A 24,925-nucleotide genomic window follows, 5' to 3' on the forward strand; every position below is an offset into this window, starting at 1 on the left:
TGAGTTTCTGTTGTTTTTCTTATGTAATAAATACTAAAAATAAAAACTTTTAATTTTTTTCAATTTAGGAATTGATTCTGAAGGCCATGCAGCTAACTTTGTAGAAACAGAACAAATTGTACACTACAATGGGAGCAAGGCTTCATTTGTACAGGCAAGTTAATATGTCTTTTAGATCGCCAGCCACTTGGCCTTTTGTGCTTAGAACATAATTTTCTATCATGTTATTGAAATTTCCCTTCCCTCCCTTCCCCTCCTTTCTTAACTAACATCTTTATCTTTAGTATGGAAAAATGCACCTCCAAAAAAGGGTAGCCCATTAATCTGGCACTGACCTGCTGACATATCCCATCCTTAAATTAAATCCCAAAAGGAGAAAGTAAGTTGGGAGGTATGAGAGTTATGGAAATGGAGCCATCTATCTATTTAATTCTGTAGATTTATTCAGGGCAGTGATAGGACAAACTAATGGCTTATGATTGACTTTACCTGCCTTGCACTTTACAGTGAGATAACACCTCTCTTTTGTTGCATCCTTATGGAGTTGTGGATCACTTGCTGCTACAGAGCATTAGTGGCTAAACATATTCATTTGAGAATGAACAAAACAATTTTCTAAGTTTTTCATAATTATATAGCAGACATAACTTGTTAATTTTTACTCAAAGATAAGTTGATTTGTTTTAGGATATCGGATAAATATAGTACTGTCTACTAAACAAGTGCCATGTATATAAAATTGAAAGGAGAAGTTCTTTCTAAGTATATTCCCATAAAATGTGAACTTTAGGAGCAAGTGCATGTGGACGTCTTTCATGGTTGGTTTTATTATTTTTTTCCTTTGCAAGGTCATTAATATACATACTTCTGACAATAAGTAAGTTGAGAAAAATAAGTTTGTGTGTGTTTCTTTTCACATTTCTGTCTTTTCTTTTAGACTCGAGGATCAATACCTATCTTCTGGTCCCAAAGACCAAACCTCAAGTATAAACCACTGCCACAGATCAACAAAGTAGCAAATCATGTGTGTATCTTCCATTCTTTTTTCATTGGCTAAAATAGAAGTTTATTGGCATTATACTTTACATATAGAGAATGTATTTATTCCCCATACGTCAGAATTCAATAACTTTGAGGCCCTTCACCTTGATTCTGGCATACAATGAACCTCTAAACCAAAAGGCTGCATAGATGGCATGTTAGAAGTGTGGAAAAACACCCTCCTCCCAGAAGCAGGCAAGAGATCAAGGCCTGGGGTCCTAGGCAGGAGCTGAGGGTGGTCCCCTTGGCCTGGAAGCAGGTAAGAGAGCACACCAAAAAAGCCACTTCCATATGAGTGGCCCACCACAGCCACCACCACAGCTGTGACTGCCACAAAAACAGCTCAACTCCACAGCAGTAGCCACATCCACTGTGCAGGTAACCTGCTGGGCACTCAACTTCATAGTCACAAGGAGAATCACTAGTGGAGACTGAAAAAAGAAGAGGACATCTCTGTCCTCAAAGCCCACTCCAGAGTAATAGAAGAAGTAACTGCTCTATGATGACCAAATATCAAAGTAGAAATACAAAAATCCAAGAAAACATGGCACCACCAAAAGAATACAGAAATTGTCAAATACTAGACCCTATAGAGCAGGAAACCCTTGAAATGATGGAAAAGGAATTCCAAGCAATAGTCTTAAGGAAACTCACTGGCTTGGGTTGAATGTGCCCCACCAAAAGGCTGCATAGATGGCATGTTAGAAGTGTGGAAAAACACCCTCCTCCCAGAAGCAGGCAAGAGATCAATGCCTGGGGTCCTAGGCAGGAGCTGAGGGTGGTCCCCTTGGCCTGGAAGCAGGTAAGAGAGCACACCAAAAAAGCCACTTCCATATGAGTGGCCCACCACAGCCACCACCACAGCTGTGACTGCCACAAAAACAGCTCAACTCCACAGCAGTAGCCACATCCACTGTGCAGGTAACCTGCTGGACACTCAACTTCATAGTCACAAGGAGAATCACTAGTGGAGACTGAAAAAAGAAGAGGACATCTCTCTCCTCAAAGCCCACTCCAGAGTAATAGAAGAAGTAACTGCTCTATGATGACCAAATATCAAAGTAGAAATACAAAAATCCAAGAAAACATGGCACCACCAAAAGAATACAGAAATTGTCAAATACTAGACGCTATAGAGCAGGAAACCCTTGAAATGATGGAAAAGGAATTCCAAGCAATAGTCTTAAGGAAACTCACTGGCTTGGGTTGAATGTGCCCCCCCAAAACTTAGTTCACTCTGTTGACAGTGTAAAGAGATTGGGAAGTCCTATTATGATAACTGAAAGGTGAGGCCTTGAAGAGGTGATTAGATTGTAGGACCATGCCGTAGTGAATGCATTAAAAATGGTGGTCATGGGCATGGTTCTGAGACCTTTAAAAGAAGAGAGAGGAGAGTCAGTCTGTCTTTCTGCTCCACTATTTTCTGCCATGAGAGACCCCTGCATTGCTGTAAAAGCCTCCACCAAAGACGACTCACCAGATATGTTCCCTGGACTTTGGACTTCCTAGGCTCTGAAACTGTAAGCAATAAATTTCACTTTCTTTATTAATTACCCAGTTCCAGATATTTTGTTATAAGTGACAGAAATGGACTAACACACTCACTGAGACAGAAGACTCAGACAACATAATGAAACAAGAAAAATATCCAGGATATGAAGGAGGAAATTTACACAGAAATTAATACCTTAAAAAGGAATGTAGCGGAACTCATGGAACTGAAAGATTCACTTGGTGTAATAAAAAACACGACCAATAGTTTAAGTAGCAGGCTAGAACAAGCAAAGAAAGAATTTATCTTGAAGGTAGTCTTTTTGAAATAACCCAGGTGGACCAAAAAAAAGGAAAAATGAGGAAAATCTAAGAGCTAGCAGACAACCTTAAGCACACAAACATTTGAATCATGGGTGTTCCAGAAGGGAAGGAGAAAGGAAAAGGCATGGAAAACCTATTCAATGAAATAATGATGAAAACTTCAGAGGTATAGGGAGAAACACATACCTTCAGATCCAGGAGGCTCAAGTATCCCCAAACAGATTCAACCCAAAAAGATCCTCTCCAAGACACGTTATAGTCAAACTGGCAAAAATCAGACAGAGAGAATCTTAAAAGAAACAAGAGAAAAACATCGTCACCTATAAGTCTCTACCAGACTAACAGCAGACTTCTCAACAGAGCTCTACAGGCCAGAAGAAAAAGAAAAACACTGCCAGCCGAGAACACTAAAAGAAAAACACTGCCAGCCAAGAATACTATACAGCAAAGCTGTCCTAAAATGAGGGGGAAATAGTGTATTTTCCAGACAAACAAAAACTGTGGGAGTTCACCACTGCACTATCAGCCCTACAAGACATCCTCAAGGAAATCCTGCATCTGAAATTTCAAAAATGATAACCACTACCACAAATACACAAGAACAAAACCCACTGGTAGAACAAAAATGCAAACGAGAAAGAGAAACTAAATCTTAACCACCATAAAATAATATAATGGCAATGTAATTATGCTCCTTCTTTATTTCTGATTTTAGTAATTTCAGTCTTCTCTCTTTTTTTCTTGGTCAGTCTAGATAAAGGTTTGGAAATTTTGTTGATCCTTTTAAATTAACTTTTGGTTTTGTTGATTTTCTGTATTGTTTATTTAGGAGAGTGTTGTTTAATTTCCACACATTTGTGAATTTTCTGAATTTCCTTCTATTATTGTAGTCAGAGGACATATTTTCTATGATCTTAGTCCTTTTAAATATATTAAACCTTGTTTGTGTCTTAAAAAGAAACATGGAAAGGAGCCGGCCCCATGGCTCTCTCAGGAGAGTGCAGTGCTGGTAGCGCCGAGGCCGCAGGTTCGGATCCTATATAGGATGGCCTGTGTGCTCACTGGCTGAGCGTGGTGCAGACGACACCGTGCCGAGGGTTGTGATCCCCTTACCGGTCACAAAAAAAAAAAAAAGAAAAAAGAAACATGGAAAAACAAACAGTGATTGAATATTATTGCAAATACACTTGTAGTTTTGAGTGATCTCAGTAAGATTTTTAACTTTATGCTGTTTAGAGTACTTGGAATAATAATATTGCCGCTCAGAGTAAAATGGCTTATTATTACTATATACTACATGGTATTTAGAATATCTATGTGACATGACATGCTGACATCATTCTCTTGAATATACAAGTAGAACATTTAAGGAGGTATTTTTAAAATATTACAAATATATCTGTAATGTAATCTGGTAAAGTATCTAACCTTTTTTCCCTCTAGATGGATGGTTTCCAAAGGCATTTTGATTCACAAGTAATTATTTATGGAAAACAAGTCATAATCAATCTGGTATGTTTTTTTTTTTAAATACGTTGTAATTGTACATATTTATGAGGCACAATTTGATGTTTTAATACATACATGTGTAATGATCAAATCAGGGTATTTGGTGTATTCATCACCTCATGCATTTATCATTTCTTTATGGTGAGAACGTTCAAAAGATTCTCTTTTAGCTACTTGTAATATATGATACCTTGCTATTAACCATCCTCCAATTATTGTGTAATAGAACACCAGAACTTATTCCTCCTGTCTAATTGTAATTTTGTACCAGTTGACCAACCTCTTCCCATACTCTCCTCTGCCCTCTCCTCTCCAGTCTCTGGTAACCACTGTTCTACTCTGCTTCTATGATATCACTCTTTCTTTTCTTTTTTTTTTAGCTTCCAGATATGAATGAGATCATGTGGTATTGGTCTTTCTGTACTGGCTGATTTCATTTAACATGATGTCCTTCATGTCCATGCATGTTGTTACAATTAACAGGATTTTTATTCTTTTCTTTGGGCTGAATAGTGTTCCATTGTGTATATATGCCACATTTTCTTTGTCCACAACTTTCTTTGTTTTTAGAAAGTAGGGATGATTCCATATCTAGGCTATTGTAAATAATTCTGCAGCAAACATGGGAGTACAAATATTTCTTCAACATACTGATTTTGTTTCCTTTAGATATGTACCCAGTAAGGGCTGGCCAGTTAGCTCAGTTGGTTAGAGCTCAGCCTTGTAACACCAAGGTCTCAGGTTCGGATCCCCATCCTAGCCAGCTACCAAAAAAATAAAAAAATAAAATCCTTGATATGTACCCAGTAGTGGGATTGCTGGGTCATATGGTAGTTTATTTTTAATTTTTTGAGGAACTTCCATACTGTTTTCCATAGTGGCTATTCTAGTTTACAGTCTCACAGACAGTATGTGAATGTTCACTTTTCTCCAAATCCTCAGCAGCACTTGTTTTCTTTTGTCTTTTTGATAATAGCCATTCTAACTGGAGTGAGGTGATATCTCATTATGGTTTTAATTTGCATTTTCCTAATGGTTAGTGATGTAGAGCAGTTTTTCATGTACCTTTTGGCTATTTGAATGTCTTTTGAGAAATGTCTATTAAAAGTTTTTGCCCATTTTTTAATCAGGTTATTATTGTTGTTTTGTTTTTTTGTTCTGTTCTTTTGCTGTTAAGTATTTTATATATTGTGGATAATGCTCCCAGGCCAGATCTGTAGTTTGCAAATATTTTTTTTCCATTCTGTAGGTTGTCCCATTCTGTTCATTGCTTCCTCTGCTGTGCAAAAGCTTTTTAGTTTGTTGTAATCCCATTTGTCTGTTTTTGCTTTTGTTGACTGATTGTTCTGGCTAGGACTACCAGTGCTATGCTGAATAGGAGTAATTAAAGTGGACATGCTTGTGTTGTTCCTGATCTTAGAGGAAAAGCTTTCAGCTTTTTCCTGGTCAGTATGATGTTTCCTGTGAGTTTGTCATATATGGTCTTTATTGTGTTGAGGTACATACCTTCTATACTTAATTTGTTGAGAGTTTTTATCATAAAATGATGTTGAATTTTGTCAGATGCTTTTCCTGTGTCTACTGGAAATGATCATATGATTTTTCCCTTTATTCTGTTCGTGTGATTTATCACACATAATGATTTGCATATGTTGACACATCCTGGCATCCCTGAGATGAATCCACCTTGATCTCACTGACTAATCTTTTTGATGTGCTGTTAAATTTGCTGAGAATTTTTGCATCTATGTTCATCATGGATATTGGTCTATAGTTTTCTTTTTTTGTTGTGTTCATTCCTGGTTTGGGAATCAGGGTAATGCTGGCCTCATAAAATGAGTTTGGGAGTATTCCCTCCTCTTCAGTTTTCTGGAATAGTTTAGGAGAATCAGTATTAGTTCTTGCTTAAATGTTTAGTAGAATTTAATGAAGTCATCAGGTCCTGAGCTTTTTTTTGTTGGAAGACTTTTTATCATTGATTCAATTTACCTGTACTGATGAGTTTTATACTTTTACGTGTTTTCATTGTTGTCCTTTTGTTTCCAGTTGTAGCACTCTCTTAAGCATTTCTCATAAGGCCATTCTAGTGATGATGAATTTCCTCAGTTTTTGCTTGTCTGGGCAGGTTTTTATTTCTCCTTTATTTCTGAAGGATAGCTTTGCTGATTATAAGATTCTTGACTGACAGTTTTTGTCTTTCAGCATTTTGAATGTATCATCTCATTGTCTTTTGGCCTGCAAGGTTTCTGCTGAGAAGTCTGCTGATAGTCTAATAGGAAATCCATTATATATTCATACTTTGGAGATATTGCAGGGTCAATTCCAGACCATTTCAATAGAGCAAATATTGTAATAAAGCAAGTCAGTCACATGAGTTTTTTGGTTTCCCAGAACATTTAAAAGTTATGTTTATACTTTACTGTAGTGTATTAAATGTACAATAGAATTATACTTTTAAAAATGTATATACCTCAGTTAAAAAATAAGTTTTTGCTAAAAAATGCTAACAGTCACCTGAGCCTTCAGCAAATTGTAATCTTTTGCTCATGGATGATCTTGCTTCAGTGCTGGTGACCACCGGCTGAATGCCTCAATGATGGCTAAATTTGTTTAAAAAAAAAAAAATTAAAAAGCAATATCTGCAAAGTGCCAAAAAGTGAAGTGCGGTAAAATGAAGTATTCCTGTATGTGGCTTAACATTTTTCTCTTGCAGAATTTAGAATTCTCTTTGTCTTTGAATTTTGACTGTTTGATTGTAATGTGTCTTGGTGAGGATTTTTTGGGATTGAATCTATTGAGGACCTTTGAGCTTCCTGTTCTAGAAATCCATATCTCTCCCAATACTGGAAGTTTTCAGCTGTTATTTTGTTAAACAGGTTTTTTGTGCCTTCATTCTTCTTCCTCTGGGACTCCTATAATATAAAGATTTGTTTGCTTAATGGTGTCCCATAGTCCTCAAGGGTTGTCTCATTCTTTTTTATTCTTATTTCTTTTTTTTTTTTTTTTTCCCTTCTGACTGGGTTATTTCAAAAGACCTGTGTTCAGGTTCAGAAATCCTTTCTTCTACTTGATTTAGTCTGATGTTGAAGCTCTCAATTGTATTTTTTGTTTTTTTATTCTTCAGTTCCAAGATTTCTGTTTGGGTCTTTTTTTATGACATGTATCTTTTTATTGAATTTATCTTTCAGATCATAAATTGTTTTCCTGATTTCATTGAATCGTTTGCATTATCTTGTAACTCACTGAGTTTTCTTAAGGTCTTTATTTGAATTCCCTTTCAGGGATTTTGTAAATATTCTTTTCTTTGGGGTCTTTTACTGGTGACTTACTGTGTTCCTTTAGGGGTGTCACATTTCCTTGCTTATTCATGTTTCTTATGTTACAATGAAGCAATTGCTTTGATTTTATGGAGTAGTTTTTGAAGAATTAGGCTTTTTCCTATATAGATGGGTCCTAAGGTGTCAGTTGAAAATGGGTTGGTTTTGGTTGTGGGTGTATTCAGTAGTGTGGTCTCCATGAACATTATTGATGTCTGTGATTGTCTCACTGGGCTAGGCTGTGGGCGTTTGTGACAGCAGTAGTGCGGTTTTGCTGGGGGGTGGGAGCACCAGATTGGTTGTTGGGCCAGGAGCATGTGGGTGCTCTGGAGTGGCAGGCTATTTTGTAGCCTCTCTGGGAGCGTGGGGCTGCCACCAGGTTGGCTGCCCAGCCAGGGGTGGGTGTGGTGTGGCTATGCAGGGCTCCAATAGATATGGTGGAGCTGCTTCCAGGTTGGTTGGTGGGCTTGGTAACTTCACAGGGCTCCCTTTGGTAGGGCATAGCTGCCTCCTGGCTAGCTGTCAGGTTGGGGTGGGCCAGGCAGCTGTGCCAGTCACGCCACTCACCTTTTGGTGGGGTAGGTTTAATTTACCTTTGGGCCAGCTGTCAGGTTGAAGGTGGGTGAGCCTGAGCCGGATGGCTGCTGGGAAGCTTTTTGTCTCTGCAGTCTGCCTATTCCCCTGGGGCAAAGGGGTGCCTCCTGGGTTTAGATGTTGGGGTCTCAGTTGTTACTCTGACCCTAGGCAATGGGAAGCCAGTGTACTGGTCCTACAGGCACTCATTTGATTATAGTGGAATGACAGCAGGGCCTCGGGATGGAGGAAGCCAGAGGCTCCTTGCAGGATTTACTCCAGTTGTGGGTCTGGTTTTGAGATGGTGCCATGCCATAGTAGCTTAGGTTGTGGGTATAGGTAGGGAATGCCAAAGGGGTTCCTTCCCTGGGGCAATACAGCTACACAGACTCCTGGCCTCTGTCCATACTGGATTCTAGGCCTCTGAAGACTAGGGACCTTACTGTACTAATGAGTGCTGGTATCTATGCCAGTGATGGGGACCAGCATGGGTCTCCAGTTACCATTCCTCCATAAGAAGTCCCTTCTGGCTCTGAATCGATCTCAGTGGGGGAGACAGTGTGGCTAAGGAAGGGTGCCTTACTCCCTTCTCTTTGGTGCTGTCTGGGCTTCTGTGCTTCATAGGGATTTTGTTGCTTCCTTGTTGCTCTCCAGTGTACTTCCTCAGTCACTCCACTCAAAATATAGTTATTTGTTGTTTTCAGACCTTTTTGTGGGAGTATGAGCACTAGGCAACTCGTGTTGGCCATTTTGATGATGTAATCTGTTATTTCTCTCACACGTTTTTTCAGGAAAACAAAACAAACACCTTGACTTATTTATTTTTTAACATAACAGAAAATTTACTATTTTGACCATTTTTAAGTGTGCACTTCAGTAGCATTAAGTATTTCATAATGTTGTGCAACCATCATCACTGTCCATTTCCACAGTTTTTCATTGTACCAAACAGAAACTCTGTACCTATTAAACAATAAATTCTCATTACTGCCCTCCTCATAGGCCCTGGTAATTCTTTTCCTTTCTGTCTTTCTGAATTTGCCTTATTCTACTTAGTATAATGTTTTTAAGGCTCATCTATATTGTAGTATGTATCAGAATTTTATTCCTTTATAAGACTGAATAACATTTCATTGTATGTATATGCCACATTTTATTTATCCATTCATCCATCAATGGACTTTTGGGTTGTTTCTACCTTTTGGCTATTGTGAATAATGCTGCTATGAACCTGGGTATGCAAGTATCTATTTGAGTTCCTGTTTTCAATTATTTTAAGTTTATACCTAAATGTGGAATATCTGGATCATATGGTGATTCTGTGTTTAACTTTTTGAGGAACCACAATTCTGTTTTCCACAATGGCTGTACCATTTTACATTCCCATTAGCAATGTACCAGGGTTCCAGTTTCTATATATCATAGCTAACACTTGTTATTTTCTCTGTTTTTTAAGAATAGCCATCCTTGTGGGTCTGGAGTAGTGTCTCATAGTGGTTTTGATTTACATTTATCTAATGACTAGTGGTGTTGAGCATCTTTTCATGTGCTTATTGGCCATTTGTGTATCTTCTTTGAAGAAATGTCTATGTAAATCTTTTGCCCATTTTTAAATCAGATTGTTTGTTTTTGTGTTGTTGAGTTGTAGTTTTGGTATATTGTATTTTTGTTTTCGTTTTTCTTAAGTACTTTCTAATTTCTCTGTGATTTCTTCCTTGATCCAATGACTGTTTAAGAACATGTTGTTTAATTTCCGTGTATTTGTGAAATTTCTAGTTTTCCTTCTGTTACTGATTTTTAGCTTCATTCCATTGTGACTGGAAAATATATTTTGTGTGATTTTAGTTTTAAAAACTATTTAAAGACTTGTTTTGTGGCCTATCATATAGTTTGTTTTGGACAATGTTCATGTGCACTTGCAAAAAATGTATATTATGCTGTTATTGGCTGTAGTGTTCTGTATATGTCTGTTGGGTCTAATTGGTTTATGGTGTTCAGATTTTCTGTTTTCTTATTGATACTCTGTCTGATTGTTCTGTCTGTTATTGAAAGTGAGATATTGAAGTTTCCAACTATTATTGTAGAATTTTTTATTTCTGGCTCTGATGGTTTGTTGCATATATGTTTATAATTGTTATATCTTCTTGGTGAATTGACCCTTCTATCAATAAATAATGTTCTTCTTTATCTCTTGTAATAGTTTTTCCTTAGAGTACAGATAGTCCCTGACTTACAATAGTTTGACTTAAAATTTTTTGTCTTTGCAATTGTGTGAAAGAGATACTATTCAGTTTACTCAACTTATGATAGAGATATCACTTATGATAGAGATATGACTGGATAAACCTATAATAAGTTGAAAATATGATCATAAGTTGAAAACACACTATTGATTTACAATATTTTTAACTTATGATGGGTTTACCGGATGAAACCCCATCATAAGTTGAGGAGTATCTGTATATTTTGTTTGAAACTAGTATTGCTACTCCAGTTCTCTTTGATTGCTATTTGCACAGAATATCTTTCTTCATATTTACACTTTTAACTTATGTGTGTCTTTAAATCTAGTGTGAATGTCTTAGAGAAAGCATATACTTGGATCATGTTTTTCATTTTGCCAATCTGTTTCTTTTAAATTGAAGAGTTAATCCATTTACATTTAAAATAATTACTGGTAAGGAGGGATTTACTTCAGCTAACTTACTATTTGTTTTCCATATCTCTTACAGCTTTTTATTCCCTATTTTCTTCATTAATGTCTTTTTTGTATGTTTGGCTGTATTTTGTTTTTTGGGTTTTTGTTTGTTTGTTTGTTTGTAGTGATCCATTTTGATTACCTTCTCATTTCTTTTTGTGTTATTCTATAGCTATTTCTTTTGTGGTTACCATGAAGATTACATATAACATCCTAGAGTTATAATTATCTAATTTGAATTGATACCAACTTTACTTCAATTGCATGTAAAAACTCTCCTCCTATAAAACTTTGTCCCTCTCTTTTATGTTATTGATGTTACAAATTGCATCTTTATACATTGTGTATCCAATAACAGATTTCTGAATTTTTTTATTTATTTGACTTTTAAATCCTGCAGAAAATAAAAAGTGGAGTCACAGACCAAGGTTACATTGATACTGGCTTTTATATTTGCCCTCGTATTTACCTTTAATGAAGATCTTTACATCTCTCTATGGCTTCAAGTTATTGTGTAGCATTCTTTCACTTCAACCTAAAGGACTCCTTGTACCATTTCTTGTAGGTCAGGTCTAGAGATATAAACTCCCTCAGGTTTTGTTTATCTAGGAATATCTTATTTTCTCCCTTATTTTTAAAGGTCAGTTTTTCTGGATATAGAGTTCTTGGCTGTAGAATTTCTTTCACTTCAACCTAAAGGACTCCTTGTACCATTTCTTGTAGGTCAGGTCTAGAGATATGAACTCCCTCAGGTTTTGTTTATCTAGGAATATCTTATTTTCTCCCTTATTTTTAAAGGTCAGTTTTTCTGGATATAGAGTTCTTGGCTGTAGAACTCCCTCCATCTTCTGACCTTCAAGAATTCTGATGAGAAATTGATAGATAATTCTGTTGAGAATCGCTTGTATATGATGAGTCTCTTCTCTCTTGATGCTTTCAAGATTCTCTCTCTCTCTTTTTTTTTCAGTCATGTGATTATAATGTTTTCTGTGAGGGTATCTTTACATTCATCCTCCTTGGAGTTCAGTGCACTTTTTGGTTTTGAAGATTCATGTCTTTCATCAGCTTTGGAGAGTTTTTGATCATTGTTTTCTTTAGATAATCTCTCTACCCCTTTTTCTCTCTTTTCTCCTTCTGGGACTCCCATAATACATAAGTTGCCTACTTGACTGTGTCCCATAAATCCCACAGGCTGTATTCACTTTTCTTTATTCTTTCTGTTTCTCAGACTTGGTTATTTTAAATTTTTACCTTCAAGTTCACAGCTTATTTTTTCTATCTGCTCAAATCTGCTGTTGAACTTCTCTACAAAATTTTTCATCTTAGTTATTATGCTTTTAAGCTCCATACTTATTGTTTGGTTCCTTTCAATAATTTCTTTCTTCTTCTTGGTATTCTCATTTTGTTCATGTATTGTTTTCTTGATTTCCTTTAGTTATTTGACTAAGTTTTCCCTTCGTTCTTTGAGCATATTTAAGATAGTTGTTTTTAAGTCTTTGCCTAGCAAGTCTAGTGTCTTGGCTTCTGCTGGGATAGTTTTGTCAATTTATTTTTTTCCTTCAAATGAGCCATATTTTCCTATTTGTGTGCCTGTGATTTTTTTTTTTTTGGTTGAACAATTGATTATTATAATTTGGTAACTCTGGAAGTCACAGTTTCCCCCTTTCCAAGGGTTTGCTTTTTTTTATGGCTTTGTTTTGTTTTTTGGTTGTTAAATGTAGTAATCTGTTTGTTTTGAGACATTTCCAAACTATTTTTGCAAAGACTGTTCCTTGTCATATATGCTCACTGAAGCCTCTGTTTCTTTTACTTACGTTTGGATAATGTTTTGATAGATTTCAGTTAATTCCAGGAACTGAAATAAACAAAAAACTAACAACAACAACAACAACAACAAAAAATAGATTTCAGTTAATTCCAGGAACTGAAATAAACAAAAAACTAACAACAACAACAACAACAAAAAAAAAAATGAGAGAACAGCCCTATCTCCCATTCTTTGCAGGTTGGCTCTGTGGTGGTGCATTCTTTTATGATTAGCCAGGCCTGTCCCAAGCCTAGGGCCCAGTCTGAGGTGAAGGCTTAGGGTCTTCTCAAGATTTTTCTGAGCATGCATCTTACCTGGACGTGTTGGTGGCTTTCTAAACTCCTCCATATACTTGGCTGCTTTTGAATGTCCTAACTTCACAAAGACTTTCACCCAGCTGCTTCTCCAGGCTTTAGATAACCTACTGTATGTCCCAGAATCTCTTGTCCCAGGTATTTATTGGTTATCATTTTATTTTAGATTTTACAAGCATTGTCCAACATTTTTCTTGCCTGTGTTCAGTGTTACTCAAGACAGAGATGAGTGAGTTAGTCCTTCAGATTAGAATAGATATACAGAATTATTTGCAAATAAGGTCTGGTTTGCTTCCTCTAGTTGGGTGAGGCGAACTGAGAACAGGTTACTTCTACTTAAGATTAAAATTGTCACCACTCTGAGGAAGAGATGGGCTAAAGATGAATAAAGACACCACAAAACTCTCCTTTGGTTTTAAGGTAGCGTTTTCCTGATTAGACATTTGGTGGGTTGCCATAAACCTTTGATGGTTTTCCAGAGCTCCTACAAAGTTGGTTCAGACAGGTTTTACTTAGTTTTTTGTTTTGTTTTGTTTGATGTTTCTTTAGGGGAACAAGGGCTTAGAGCTTCCTAATATGCTGTTTTTCTGATGTCACTTGCTCCTTTTAAGTAAACTGAAAGCTATAGTGTTTTTAATTTTTTACAGGTTAACCAGAAGGGCTCAGAGAAGCCACTTGAACAGACATTTGCAACAATGGTTTCTTCCTTGGGAAGTGGAATGATCAGGTAACTCACTAGAAGTCTATTGCTGGTCTTTTCAGATCAGATGTGCACTTATGTATATGCGTGGGTACATAGAGCTCACTAGATATGTTATATTTCAACTTGCATTTTTTCAGTACTAGATCAAAGCATGATTTTTTTGTTGGCTTGAAATTTTCTCTGGTATAATTTATGTTGCTGAATAACTTTTTTTAACCTTCAAGTTTTAATTTGAGGTTAGTCCCTGATTAAAATCTCCTCATAGAAGCTTTGTATCCCTGAGAGGCTTTGTGAGGCTACAGCTGTTAGGTCACAAATTTCAATTCCTTGTGATCGTTTTGTGTGGACTCTGAGGTCCTGACCACCACATGAACTGGAGCACTTTAGCTGTTGCATGGTGGCCTTATTTGGAGCAGCAACTTTGCCTCTCCTATAAGTCACCAGGCAACAATTGCAAACTCTGTGTAGCCTTGTGTAAAGACAGAGATCCGAAAACATCGAAAACATCGTTGTGAAAAGGTGCAAAGTAATGAGTCAGCCCATTTGAAGCTTTCTGCAGCAGAAAATTGGGATAGAAGGTGGAGGTATACTATGGTAAAACATGGTCACAGGCATTTGGGAAACTTTCCCCCCAAATTGTATTGGTTTATCAGGGGAGAAACTCTTTTAACCTATGGAAAATTTCAAACATATGCAAAGATAGAATAATATAATGAGTCTTTGGGGAAGAATTTAAGTCTTTCTTGTCCAATTCAAAAGCCCTAGAAAATTAATCAGATCCTGACTCCATCTACACTTCCACCTTCTCACAGTGGAACTTGCCAAAACACACTTCAAGTGACTCAGAGAAGGTAGTCCTAACCAGGGTGTGCCTCAGAATCCTAGTATTAACTTACTCAGAATATACCTTCAGATCTGAAAAATCAACTCTCCAAGATTGGAATCCATCATATATGTACTGGAAAATGTTCATTTTATGTACACCTCTTGTTAAGATAGTCTGCCCAAGAGGGTTTCCATAGGTATGCTTTGCCTCTAGAGTTGTCTCGAGGAATTTGGAATTTTTTAGCAGTAGCTAACATTGAGAACTTGATGCATAAATTAGAGTCTAAAGTTATGCCCTTTCTATTCAGGAAACTTGGAAGGGCACCTATTGCTAAAGAGTGAGCAATCCAAAACTATTGTTATTTCCCTTCTATGAGCTCTAATGACCACTAGACAGAGGAGCATATTTAAATACAAGTGTATTTGAATTTTTTTTTTACTTAATAAATATGTATTCTGGCAGGGGAAAAAAATCAGTGTGTTGATTTATGTCTGAAGTCAAGTAGTAGATTTGTTACTGTCTTTAAGATATCTATTGGACTGATTAGCTTTTTAGTTTTTTAACCAGTTGTTACTATGAGTAAATTAAGTTGTTGAATTGGTGAATGGCAGAAAGAGAAAAGTCATATATGGTCATACTACTGAGGAGTGGTGGGATGCATTAGCAATGGAAGGTCATTCATTTGGAAACTGGGTGGAAAAAAATGAGATGTGCAAGAGAATGTGTCTTACGGATTTCTTGTAGAACTTGGAAAGTAGAACTGCTTGGCTCTTGGGTTTAAAAGTAAAATAATATATTTAAAATAATTTATCACCAAGTATAAGTATATAACTCATTCTTAGATGGTATAAATGTGTTTTAGAACAAGGATACAAGCTTAATCCAAATGCATTTAGGTTTTAGTAAGTTACTTAAATTTTTATTTGTTTGGTATTTTCTTTAATTTTATTATGTTAAGAACACTTAACATGAGATCTGTCTTCCTAACAGATTTTTAAATGTACAATACAGTATTGTTAACTATAGTTATAATGTACGTTTCTAGAACTTTTATTTTGCTTAACTGAAACTTTGCTTAAATTCTTTAAACAAATCTAGAGTTATCACCTTTAGTGAGAGCACTCCAAAAATAACTGTCATACTGCCACTTTTATTGGAGTTGCCTTTGAAAATGCTTTCACCCACTCCCTATCTTCCCAAAGTTGTCAGCCTCTCAGTTGGCTTTGATTTTTGAACTAATTTCTAAGGTTACCATTCTCACCTGAGATATCCATTGAGATGTGGTAGGCTTTCTTTATGTGCTAGAAGCCCACACTCTTATTGATGTCCCTTCATTTGGTTGGAGTCAAGGAAGTCACGAGAGCAGACACTTCATCTGAATTTTCACGCAGCAGATGAGAACATAATGTCCTTCCAATCCTCCTACTGTATGACTTGTCTTGATTCCTGAGAAGGAAGTTGGGCAGAAGTGGAATATTCATTCGAGACTCTTATAGCCATGGCGCTCAGGTTCTCTGCTGTCTTTCTTCTTCCCTTGACTTTCAGGACTTAATGATTTTTTTCCCCCTTTCAAAGGGCAACTTTTTTAGCTCATGGTAGGACACCTTCACTGTTAGGTATCTTCTAACTTTTAGAATTGTGCCTCTTAAATATTAGATAACTGAAGACAACTCATTATAGATTGACAAACAAGAAAATTATCTCTTCTATAGATATGTACGATGTATAGATATTGACAAAGGAACGTGAATTTTTTGTTAACATGGTCATAATTAACCATAATGGGGACTACTGCCTCTGTACTTCTCCCAAAACCTAGCACACAATGGACAACCAAACTAATCCTCATTAGACTGAATTAAGTTTCACCATTTTGAACACATTAATCAATTTGAAAAACAATAAAAAGAGACCCTATTCTTTACTCATGGGGATAGAGAATAGATAACATGCTAGCCAGTCGGTTGGAGTAGGACTTCACAGTGCATACCTTATTGCTGTACTTGAGCCCACTTCACTAGCATTCGCTATGCCTTGCTTCCACTTCTCTCTGAGGGCCCCGAGGAGAGCATGTGAAGATAGGTGTGTGTGTGTTTTTGTTTTTGTTTTTATTTTTATTTATATATATATATATATATATGTTCACACATATTTTTTTTATATATATTCACATATATGTTTACACATATAATATGTATATATATTTTTTCCTTTGATAGGTATGAGCGTGAGGTGGGGTATGTGTATGTAGAATATGTAGTGGTAAACCCAGAGTGAAGGAGGCTCCAGTGTTCTCAAGAATTATGTGTGCTGTGATATAGAAGAAAATGAGCTTATAGAGATATTATTAATAGAAGGAAAATGAATGGTCTTTGGTCAGTTTCTGAATAGCTTTTCTTTTGGTAGATATATCGCCTTTGACTTCCATAAGGAATGTGGAAAGATGAGATGGGATCGACTAAGTATTTTATTGGATCAGGTAGCAGAAACACAAGATGAATTAAGGTAAGCTATATTATTTACTTATGGAGATGGGGGAAAGAGGTGTGTGTATATATCAATCATATTTATTATGCATTATCTAGTAGACTTACAAATACAGTTCACTGCATTGTCAGTGCTTATCTATACTTTTATTATTTTTAATTTTATTAGAAAGATAAAACTTGGTTTGAAAATATTTTAAAATTCTTAAAAATAGCCCAAGGCTGAGTATTTTCATATTTTGTAAATTATTTTTTATACATTTACAAATTTTAATCTTATTGAACTTGATTTACTACTGTTTTATATTTAGTCGTTTTCACTAAACAGTCTATCACAGGTATTTTGTTATTAGCCTATGTAGTCTTTGTAATGATCGTGTTTAATGGCTTTTTTATTCCATTGCGTTGTAACATAGTTTTAATTAAATGCTTTCTTTCACATTGAGCATCTGGTTCGTTACCTTTTCCTACCATGAAAGACTGTGTTGCAGGAAATCACTCTGGGTATACATATTTTTTACTTCTGTTAAATTATTTTCTAAAAAAAATTTCTTCAGAGTAGGAATAATAAATCAAAATGTCTGATGTACTTTTTTATGTGTTTACTATAGTATTTCTGGCATCTGTTCATAGATTTACTGTAATCTATGCATATGTCAGTCTTTACTTATTTTAAAGCCAGAAAAAGGAATCTGGAAACCATTCTATCATTTTGTTCTGCCTCTGTTTGATAGTTTGAAACCTGGTAATCCACTTGTACTTTTTAATTTTAGTTATACAATAATGTAGTAAAACCTCTCCAATACACATTTGCTTGGTTTTTTAAAATATATATATTTTTATATTAAGTAATCAAATTTGCTTCTTTTTTCTGTGAGGTTTTGTCACAAACATAGTTGGTAAAGGGAGATTGACCTATAAAGTTATTGGGCTATTAGAGAAAACATTGGTTGAGCCTGACAGGTTGTTGGAGGGGATAGTTCCTTGGATTCACCCATTGATTACTGCAATATAAAAGTATAAGAAAGTGGAGGATTGACAGCAGAATCTGAGTTCATTGCCATTCACTGTGCTGCACAGGGCCAGTAGAGCTTTCCCCAGTGACTTTAATATGATCTCCTGAGACATTTTTTCCAGGTAGTTTTGAGGTGGTGGAAAGAATCTGGACTTTGGAGTCTGATCCATCTTGGTTTGAATCTCAGTCTACATCTAATTAGCCGTGTGACCCAGGGGCAAGTTAGGTATTTCCAAGCTTTAGTTTCTCCATTTGTGAAGTGGAGATAACAATACCTACTTCATAGGCTTATTGTATGGTTTAAGAAATAACATTTATAACATAGATCTCGTATTTATTTTGTAAGTACTTATGGGATGCCAGCATATACACATGCACATGTATGTACACCAACTCTGGATGAACCTCACCAATTCTGCGTGAACCTCATGTAGATTTTCCATCTGAACACATTCTTCTAGGTCCTTATTCCTGAGGTTATGCTTTTCTTCAGACCTGATGAATTTATTGCATTTCTTCCTTCCTTTTGGATTTTGGGAAATAATTTCAATAATTTAATATTATGTAGTATTCATTATATGCTTTGTCCCATACACTCTGTAAGCACTTTATGTGCATTATTTGTTATTTCATTCAGACCTTAGAACAGCGTAATGGTTGTGCCCTAACCTCCATTTTGTGGATGAAAAAATTATTATTTAAAATTATAGAACCAGTAAATCGCCTGAGGTGCTAAGGCTAGCAAACAGTGTTTGCTGCCAGAGTCCATGCTCTTAACCACCACACTGTGTTGTCAAATGTTCAAGTTCATGGGATTATGTAAGGAGCTTGAAAACACAGAAACTGATAACCATGATTGGCTGCAATGCAGACATCTGGGTGGTTAAGGGGGGAAAGGGAAAGTGATTTGTCAAATAGTACCCTATTGTGCTTTATAAGTTTTATACTATTCGCATATTTTACCCGTTTAAAAAAAATATTCAACCCTTGTTTCAAGATTCTGATTCAGTTGAGCTCAAGGCCAAGAATCTTCAATAAACAACCCAGAGGATTCTGATGCAGATAGTACAGGGACCATTCTGATATATAGGGACATAGTGGGAATAATTATGTTACAGGAAACTCTTTTCTGGCCTTGGGAAACATGATTGATGTCCATAGCAACCTTTACAATCCTCCTAACTGTACTTTTCCACATCACTTGGATGAGATTACTTCTGATATTACTGCCTTTTGTTTGGATGGGGGCCATCTATCCTTGCCATTCAAACCTCTGTTTGGTCTAGGATAATCAAATATGCCTGACCTCATATTCCTGTCTGACCTATTAATTTACAGCCTTTGATAATGTCACTGAAATGAGATCCATGTAATAAGAGGTATGTCCTTAGTAGATTTGACCTATTTTGGTATGAGAGTGTTTATGCAAATATGTTTCAGTTATTTTCTAGTGGACTCTGCTGGCAAGGTGATGACCAACCAGGAAGGTGTGTTCCGAAGCAATTGCATGGATTGTTTAGATAGAACCAATGTGATCCAGAGTTTGTTAGCTCGTCGTTCACTTCAGGCCCAGCTTCAGGTACGAATTCTTTTTTTAACTGAAAAACAATATGGCAAAATTAAACTTCATCTTTAAAAACCAATAACAAAAAAATTCACATTGTCCCACCCTAACCCAACTCTTTATTTTTGTGTCTTGACACGTGGATGTGCACATTTTCCGTAACTATTGCCAGTATGTGTATACACAATTTTTAATTTTGCCATTTTCCTTTAGCATTTATGTAATTATAGTTTTTAACAGTTGTATTGTTGTACTATAATTAGCCATTTAGGTTGCTACCTTTTTGGCTTATAAATAAATCTGTAGAGACTATGTATATATTATTATCAACCTGAATATTTCCTCTGGGCTAATTCCTAGAAAAAGAAAACCCAGGGCCGAGCCCGTGGTACACTCGGGAGAGTGCAGCGCTGGCAGCGCAGCAGCGCTCCCGCGGTGGGTTCGGATCCTATATAGGGATGGCCGGCGCGCTCACTGGCTGAGCGTGGTGCAGCCGGTCACAAAAAGGACAAAAAAAAAAAAAGAAAAAGAAAAAGAAAAAGAAAACCCGGGTTAAGTAGAATAAATATATTACTTTCCACAAGGGTCATACCAATTTACACTCACACCAGCAATGAGTAAGTGAATCCATTTCATTGAACTCTTGCTATGCTAGCATTAGATTTTTTTATTTGAAATGGGTTTTGTTTTGTTTTGTTTTCTGTTTTAATAGTACAAAATAGTACCTCAAGGTTGTTTTCATTTGCATCTCTTTTATTACTGGCAAGGGATATTAACTCTCAGGTAAAGTTTCTAATATAGCTTTGCTTTATCATTATGATTGTGCTAATAAGAAAAATAGATGTAAATATTTTCTGTTTATATTTGGAATTAAAAATATGTAGAGCCCTGATTTCTAAATCACACTGGCATATGTTGTGAAGGGGCAAACAAAATGTATCCCAAATGGTTTCCTACCTAGACAATTAGTAAGCATTCACCTTTATTTCTGACAATTTTATGATATCCAGGTGGAAATAATGGAGGTAAGATACCTCATTTAGAATGACTTCCTCTTGGATATGTAACATATGCCAAAAGAGTGATTTCTCTGTTTGAGCAGGCTCTAGTTTGTATTATACTATGTCCTTGTCAGGCTATTGGATATATTTCAGAGTGTATTTTTCAGTGGAAACATTATTAGGAATGGTTTGGTTCCATGGATGATGAGAAACCTATTTACCTAGGTCTGTAATCTGTATTTAATTATTTTACCTGCTACATATAGTATTATGAAACCTAACCAAACTTCAGAGAGTCTTTGGGCAGGAACCTCTCTAGCAGAATTGCCGGCTAGTATGGGGACTCCTAATTGTGCCTTTCCCCCTCCAGTGAGGGCAGAGTTTTTACCCAGCTAACGATATTGAAGGTGGCTCCTGTGCTGTGTTCAAGGGTGGGAATGACCCATTCTGAGGAAGAGTAGTGGTGTGTCATCTGCTATGAGCAGTGAAGATAGTGATTCTGAGAGAGTTGATAGTCTGAGACAAAGGCCAAGGCAGGGGTCCCTAATCTGTGGTCAGTGAACCCTGAAGGGGAGACTAGTTTTTACCCAGCTAACGATATTGAAGGTGGCTCTTGTGCTGTGTTCAAGGGTGGGAATGACCCATTCTGAGGAAGAGTAGTGGTGTGTCATCTGCTATGAGCAGTGAAGATAGTGATTCTGAGAGAGTTGATAGTCTGAGACAAAGGCCAAGGCAGGGGTCCCTAATCTGTGGTCAGTGAACCCTGAAGGTAGAGGGGATTCAGGGGGCCTAGCATTCCCCCTGAGATTATATGCAAAGGGCTGTATGTGCGTGTAGTTTGTGGGAAGGTAGACATGTAGTGTTCATCAGATTCTCAATAGAGAGTAATATTGGGGTGACCTGGGTGAGGAAGTCTGGGGATGGTGAATTGTGAGGAGGGCAGAAGGGGACAAGGCAGTGGAAGGCTGGGGTTGGAAGGAAGGAGGGAAGTAGCGGCTGGAATCCTGCAGCAACTTTCACTCTCCCTCCTGCCCCTCTCCCTGAGTATAGTCCTGCCACTATCTTTGTGGTGGTGGGGCTCAAGGGAATGGGGGAGCTGCAGGTCAAAGGAGCCCCCAGGAAAGGCTTTGTAGTCTGCCCTGGGTGGGAGAAGGCTATGGTGAGCTAGGACCCTCTGTGTACATTGGACACATTTCTGGCCTGCATCTATCAGCCAGGAACCATGTGGTATGATTTGGGGACTGTCTGCTTTATCTTAAATCATGTCTGCTGAAATCTATTACACATAAATATGGGTGTGGTTCTTATTCCAGAGACTAGGAGTTTTACATGTGGGACAAAAGCTTGAAGAACAAGATAAATTTGAGAAGATTTACAAAAATGGTAGGTAATTTCTTTAATAGAGGCAAAGTTGCTCAATTTTTGAAATAAATTAATAGTTTGGATTTAGAACTTTGGTTGTCATTTTAATCATTATCAGATGGTTTTTTTTACTTTTTTCACAGCCTGGGCTGACAACGCAAATGCTTGTGCCAAACAGTATGCGGGAACTGGTGCCTTGAAGACTGACTTTACCAGGTAAGCCACACTTTTAAAATAGCATCCTGCATCAGTGGTTCACAGTCCTGGTGCTTTTTAGAATCACCTGGGCAGCTTTCAGACAACAGCAACAACAGCAGCGAAACACCAGTGCCTGGGCCTCACTTGGGACCCATCAAGTCAGGATTACTAAGAGATGAGGCCCAGGCGCTGGTGGGTTCTTAGCCTCGGTCAGGGATTCTGATACGCAAGGAGGGTTGGGAACACACTCTGCAGTCTGCTCAAACCTTATGGTGCACCTGAACTACTAGTCTGATTCAGCAGGTCTGGGGCAGGGCCTGAGATCTGTACTTCTGAAAAGCACCGAGGTGATGCTGATGCTTCTTTCAGGGACCACACTGGGTAATGAGGGGTTAGAACATTTTGAATTTGTTACAAATGCAGTTGGGTCTTATTCTGCTATATGGATTCCCTGGAAGCAAAATAAGATTTCTAGTCTCTTTGCTGTTTCATACCACTTAACCCAAACTGTGTTTCTCTTCATATTTCTTGTCTTTGCAACTGGAACTGAGTGTTTTTCCTTTGTTCCTACTTTGGTAATATTTTAGAAAGAGGATACATATTTCTTGGACCTGCTGATTTCTAGTGAAGTGTCTCTATATGTTCAGGGACGATTTTAAAAATCTTTGTAACTCACCTACTTCCATATCATATACTTATTGGCCATAAAACTGTGAGAATTTAGTATGCAAGTCTATAACTTAAGACTTAACCTCTTTTACTCAGAACTGGGAAGAGAACTCAGTTGGGACTTATAATGGATGGCTGGAACTCACTGATACGATATTACAAGAACAACTTCTCTGATGGATTTAGACAGGTAAGTTTGTATTTGATGCTTTTTTGGTTATTAGGTGGTTGTATCTTTGCATTGTTTCTCAGTAATGTGATCACACTGAGTTTGGGGCATATTACAAGAACAACTTCTCTGATGGATTTAGACAGGTAAGTTTGTATTTGATGCTTTTTTAGTTATTAGGTGGTTGTATCTTTGCATTGTTTCTCAATAATGTGATCACACTGAGTTTGGGGAATTATTAATTTCCTTCTTTATATTCTAGGATTCCATAGACTTATTTCTTGGAAACTATTCAGTGGATGAATTAGAATCTCATAGTCCTTTAAGTGTTCCAAGGGATTGGAAATTCCTGGCTGTAAGAAACCTTTATGTTGTTTAAGTTGTTTAAAGCATTGTGTCTGAAGATGTAGATGGTGCCAGACCCCCTGGATTTAAAACATATGTTGCTCTAAATGAAATATAAATACTTAAGTTTCCCCCAGAAAGATCAGGGCAAGAAGTAAAATAACTTTGGAGGCATTTGGTTTTTTTCCTCACACTCTCGCGCATCCATTTTGAGAACATACAAGCCAAGGGAATGTGGAAGATATGTCATATTAGGAAGACTTAGCTCTTATGTTCAGGGAATTGCTGGAGACAAACTTGTGACATGGAAGGCAAAGTATGTTTTTGTCACTTCTCTCCTCTTTTACTCCTCTGTTCACCAGACTTTACAGTAGCCTCTCTGAAGTCTCATTCTAGGGGGCAGTGTGCCCTGGAATGGAAAGGAGGCCTAGTGTCCTGGGTTCTCATCTGGACAACCTCCCTCCACTTTGCACTCCTTGGTTTGAAGCAAAGTCATGCTTTCTCAGATCTTATAACTTAACCAGTCTAAAGACTTGGGCAAAGTGATTGAACCCCTAAGTAATGGTGTTTTGTTGAAAGAAAGATATTGTGTATAGCTTGCAGGAGAGTTTTATTCTTTTTCCAAGCAAAGCATACTCAGCTGATTTTGTAGCCGCTGATTTAACATTCTTAAACGATGGTGTCTCTTTCCATTATCTTTTCCAGTTACCTATCATCATGGTTGTTGCCTTTTCTATGTGCATTATCTGTTTGCTTATGGCTGGTAAGTCTGCTCTTATTTTACATTCTTACACTAATTTCTTTGAATATTGAACTTTCTTGCACAACTTCTTGAGTTTTTAAGTCCATTTCAGTACTTGATGTTTCCCTATTAAATTTAATGAGTAAAATGGCATGGATGAGATTAGTTCTTAGATGTGAAAGGAAGAAAATATAGACCTAGTAGTTTGATTGTTGTTGGTAGTGGTGGTTACTTTTTGTACTTAAGATATTGAAAACATTTTTTTCTTATTACCAAAATAATACATAGTAATTATAGAAAAATACATTTTCAAAAAAGAAGAAAATGTTATTTATCATTCTGCTAACCACTCTTAACATTTTGATGTTTTAATCTTTGTGTATGTGATTATTTTTCAAAAATGAGATATGCATTTTTGTAATCTTTTTCCACTGACTAGTATGAATATTGTTCCATGTTCTTCATTTTTAGTGGCTGCAAAGTGTCCCATTCATGGATATATAGTTTATTTAACCAGCCACTTATTGTTGAACAAATGAATGTTATTAGTGAATTAAGACATTACCTGTCATTAAATTTTAATAGATTGAAAGTAAAATTGCTTGAAAACCTGAGCTGACAAGGTCTTTACTGGTTTTCTTTTTTCTCTTCATATTTTCCCTATGTTACTAAGTTAATAGGCATTTAAGGTAAAGTGAGAAGAGTACAGTCTCCATTAAGGAATGTCCTTCGCTTTGGGGATTTGAGTCTATGACTTGATTGTGTTGTACC

General features: G+C 36.8%; 1 protein-coding gene across 1 annotated transcript in view; it reads left to right on the forward strand.

Annotated features, from left to right (window-relative positions):
• The window catches only part of SACM1L (SAC1 suppressor of actin mutations 1-like (yeast)), a 45,672-nt gene that overhangs the window by 18,847 nt on the left and 1,900 nt on the right, over positions 1 to 24,925 (forward strand). The window contains exons 8-18 of the mRNA XM_008579206.1: positions 69 to 154; positions 938 to 1,024; positions 4,300 to 4,368; positions 13,722 to 13,801; positions 17,010 to 17,108; positions 19,545 to 19,683; positions 21,983 to 22,052; positions 22,175 to 22,247; positions 22,995 to 23,088; positions 23,330 to 23,422; positions 24,118 to 24,175. Coding sequence (XP_008577428.1) covers positions 69 to 154; positions 938 to 1,024; positions 4,300 to 4,368; positions 13,722 to 13,801; positions 17,010 to 17,108; positions 19,545 to 19,683; positions 21,983 to 22,052; positions 22,175 to 22,247; positions 22,995 to 23,088; positions 23,330 to 23,422; positions 24,118 to 24,175 — 948 coding nt within the window. The remainder of the gene's footprint in view (positions 1 to 68; positions 155 to 937; positions 1,025 to 4,299; positions 4,369 to 13,721; positions 13,802 to 17,009; positions 17,109 to 19,544; positions 19,684 to 21,982; positions 22,053 to 22,174; positions 22,248 to 22,994; positions 23,089 to 23,329; positions 23,423 to 24,117; positions 24,176 to 24,925) is intronic.

The sequence above is a fragment of the Galeopterus variegatus genome, unplaced genomic scaffold (assembly GCF_000696425.1).
Source record: "Galeopterus variegatus unplaced genomic scaffold, G_variegatus-3.0.2 Scaffold1832, whole genome shotgun sequence".
Taxonomy (NCBI): domain Eukaryota; kingdom Metazoa; phylum Chordata; class Mammalia; order Dermoptera; family Cynocephalidae; genus Galeopterus; species Galeopterus variegatus.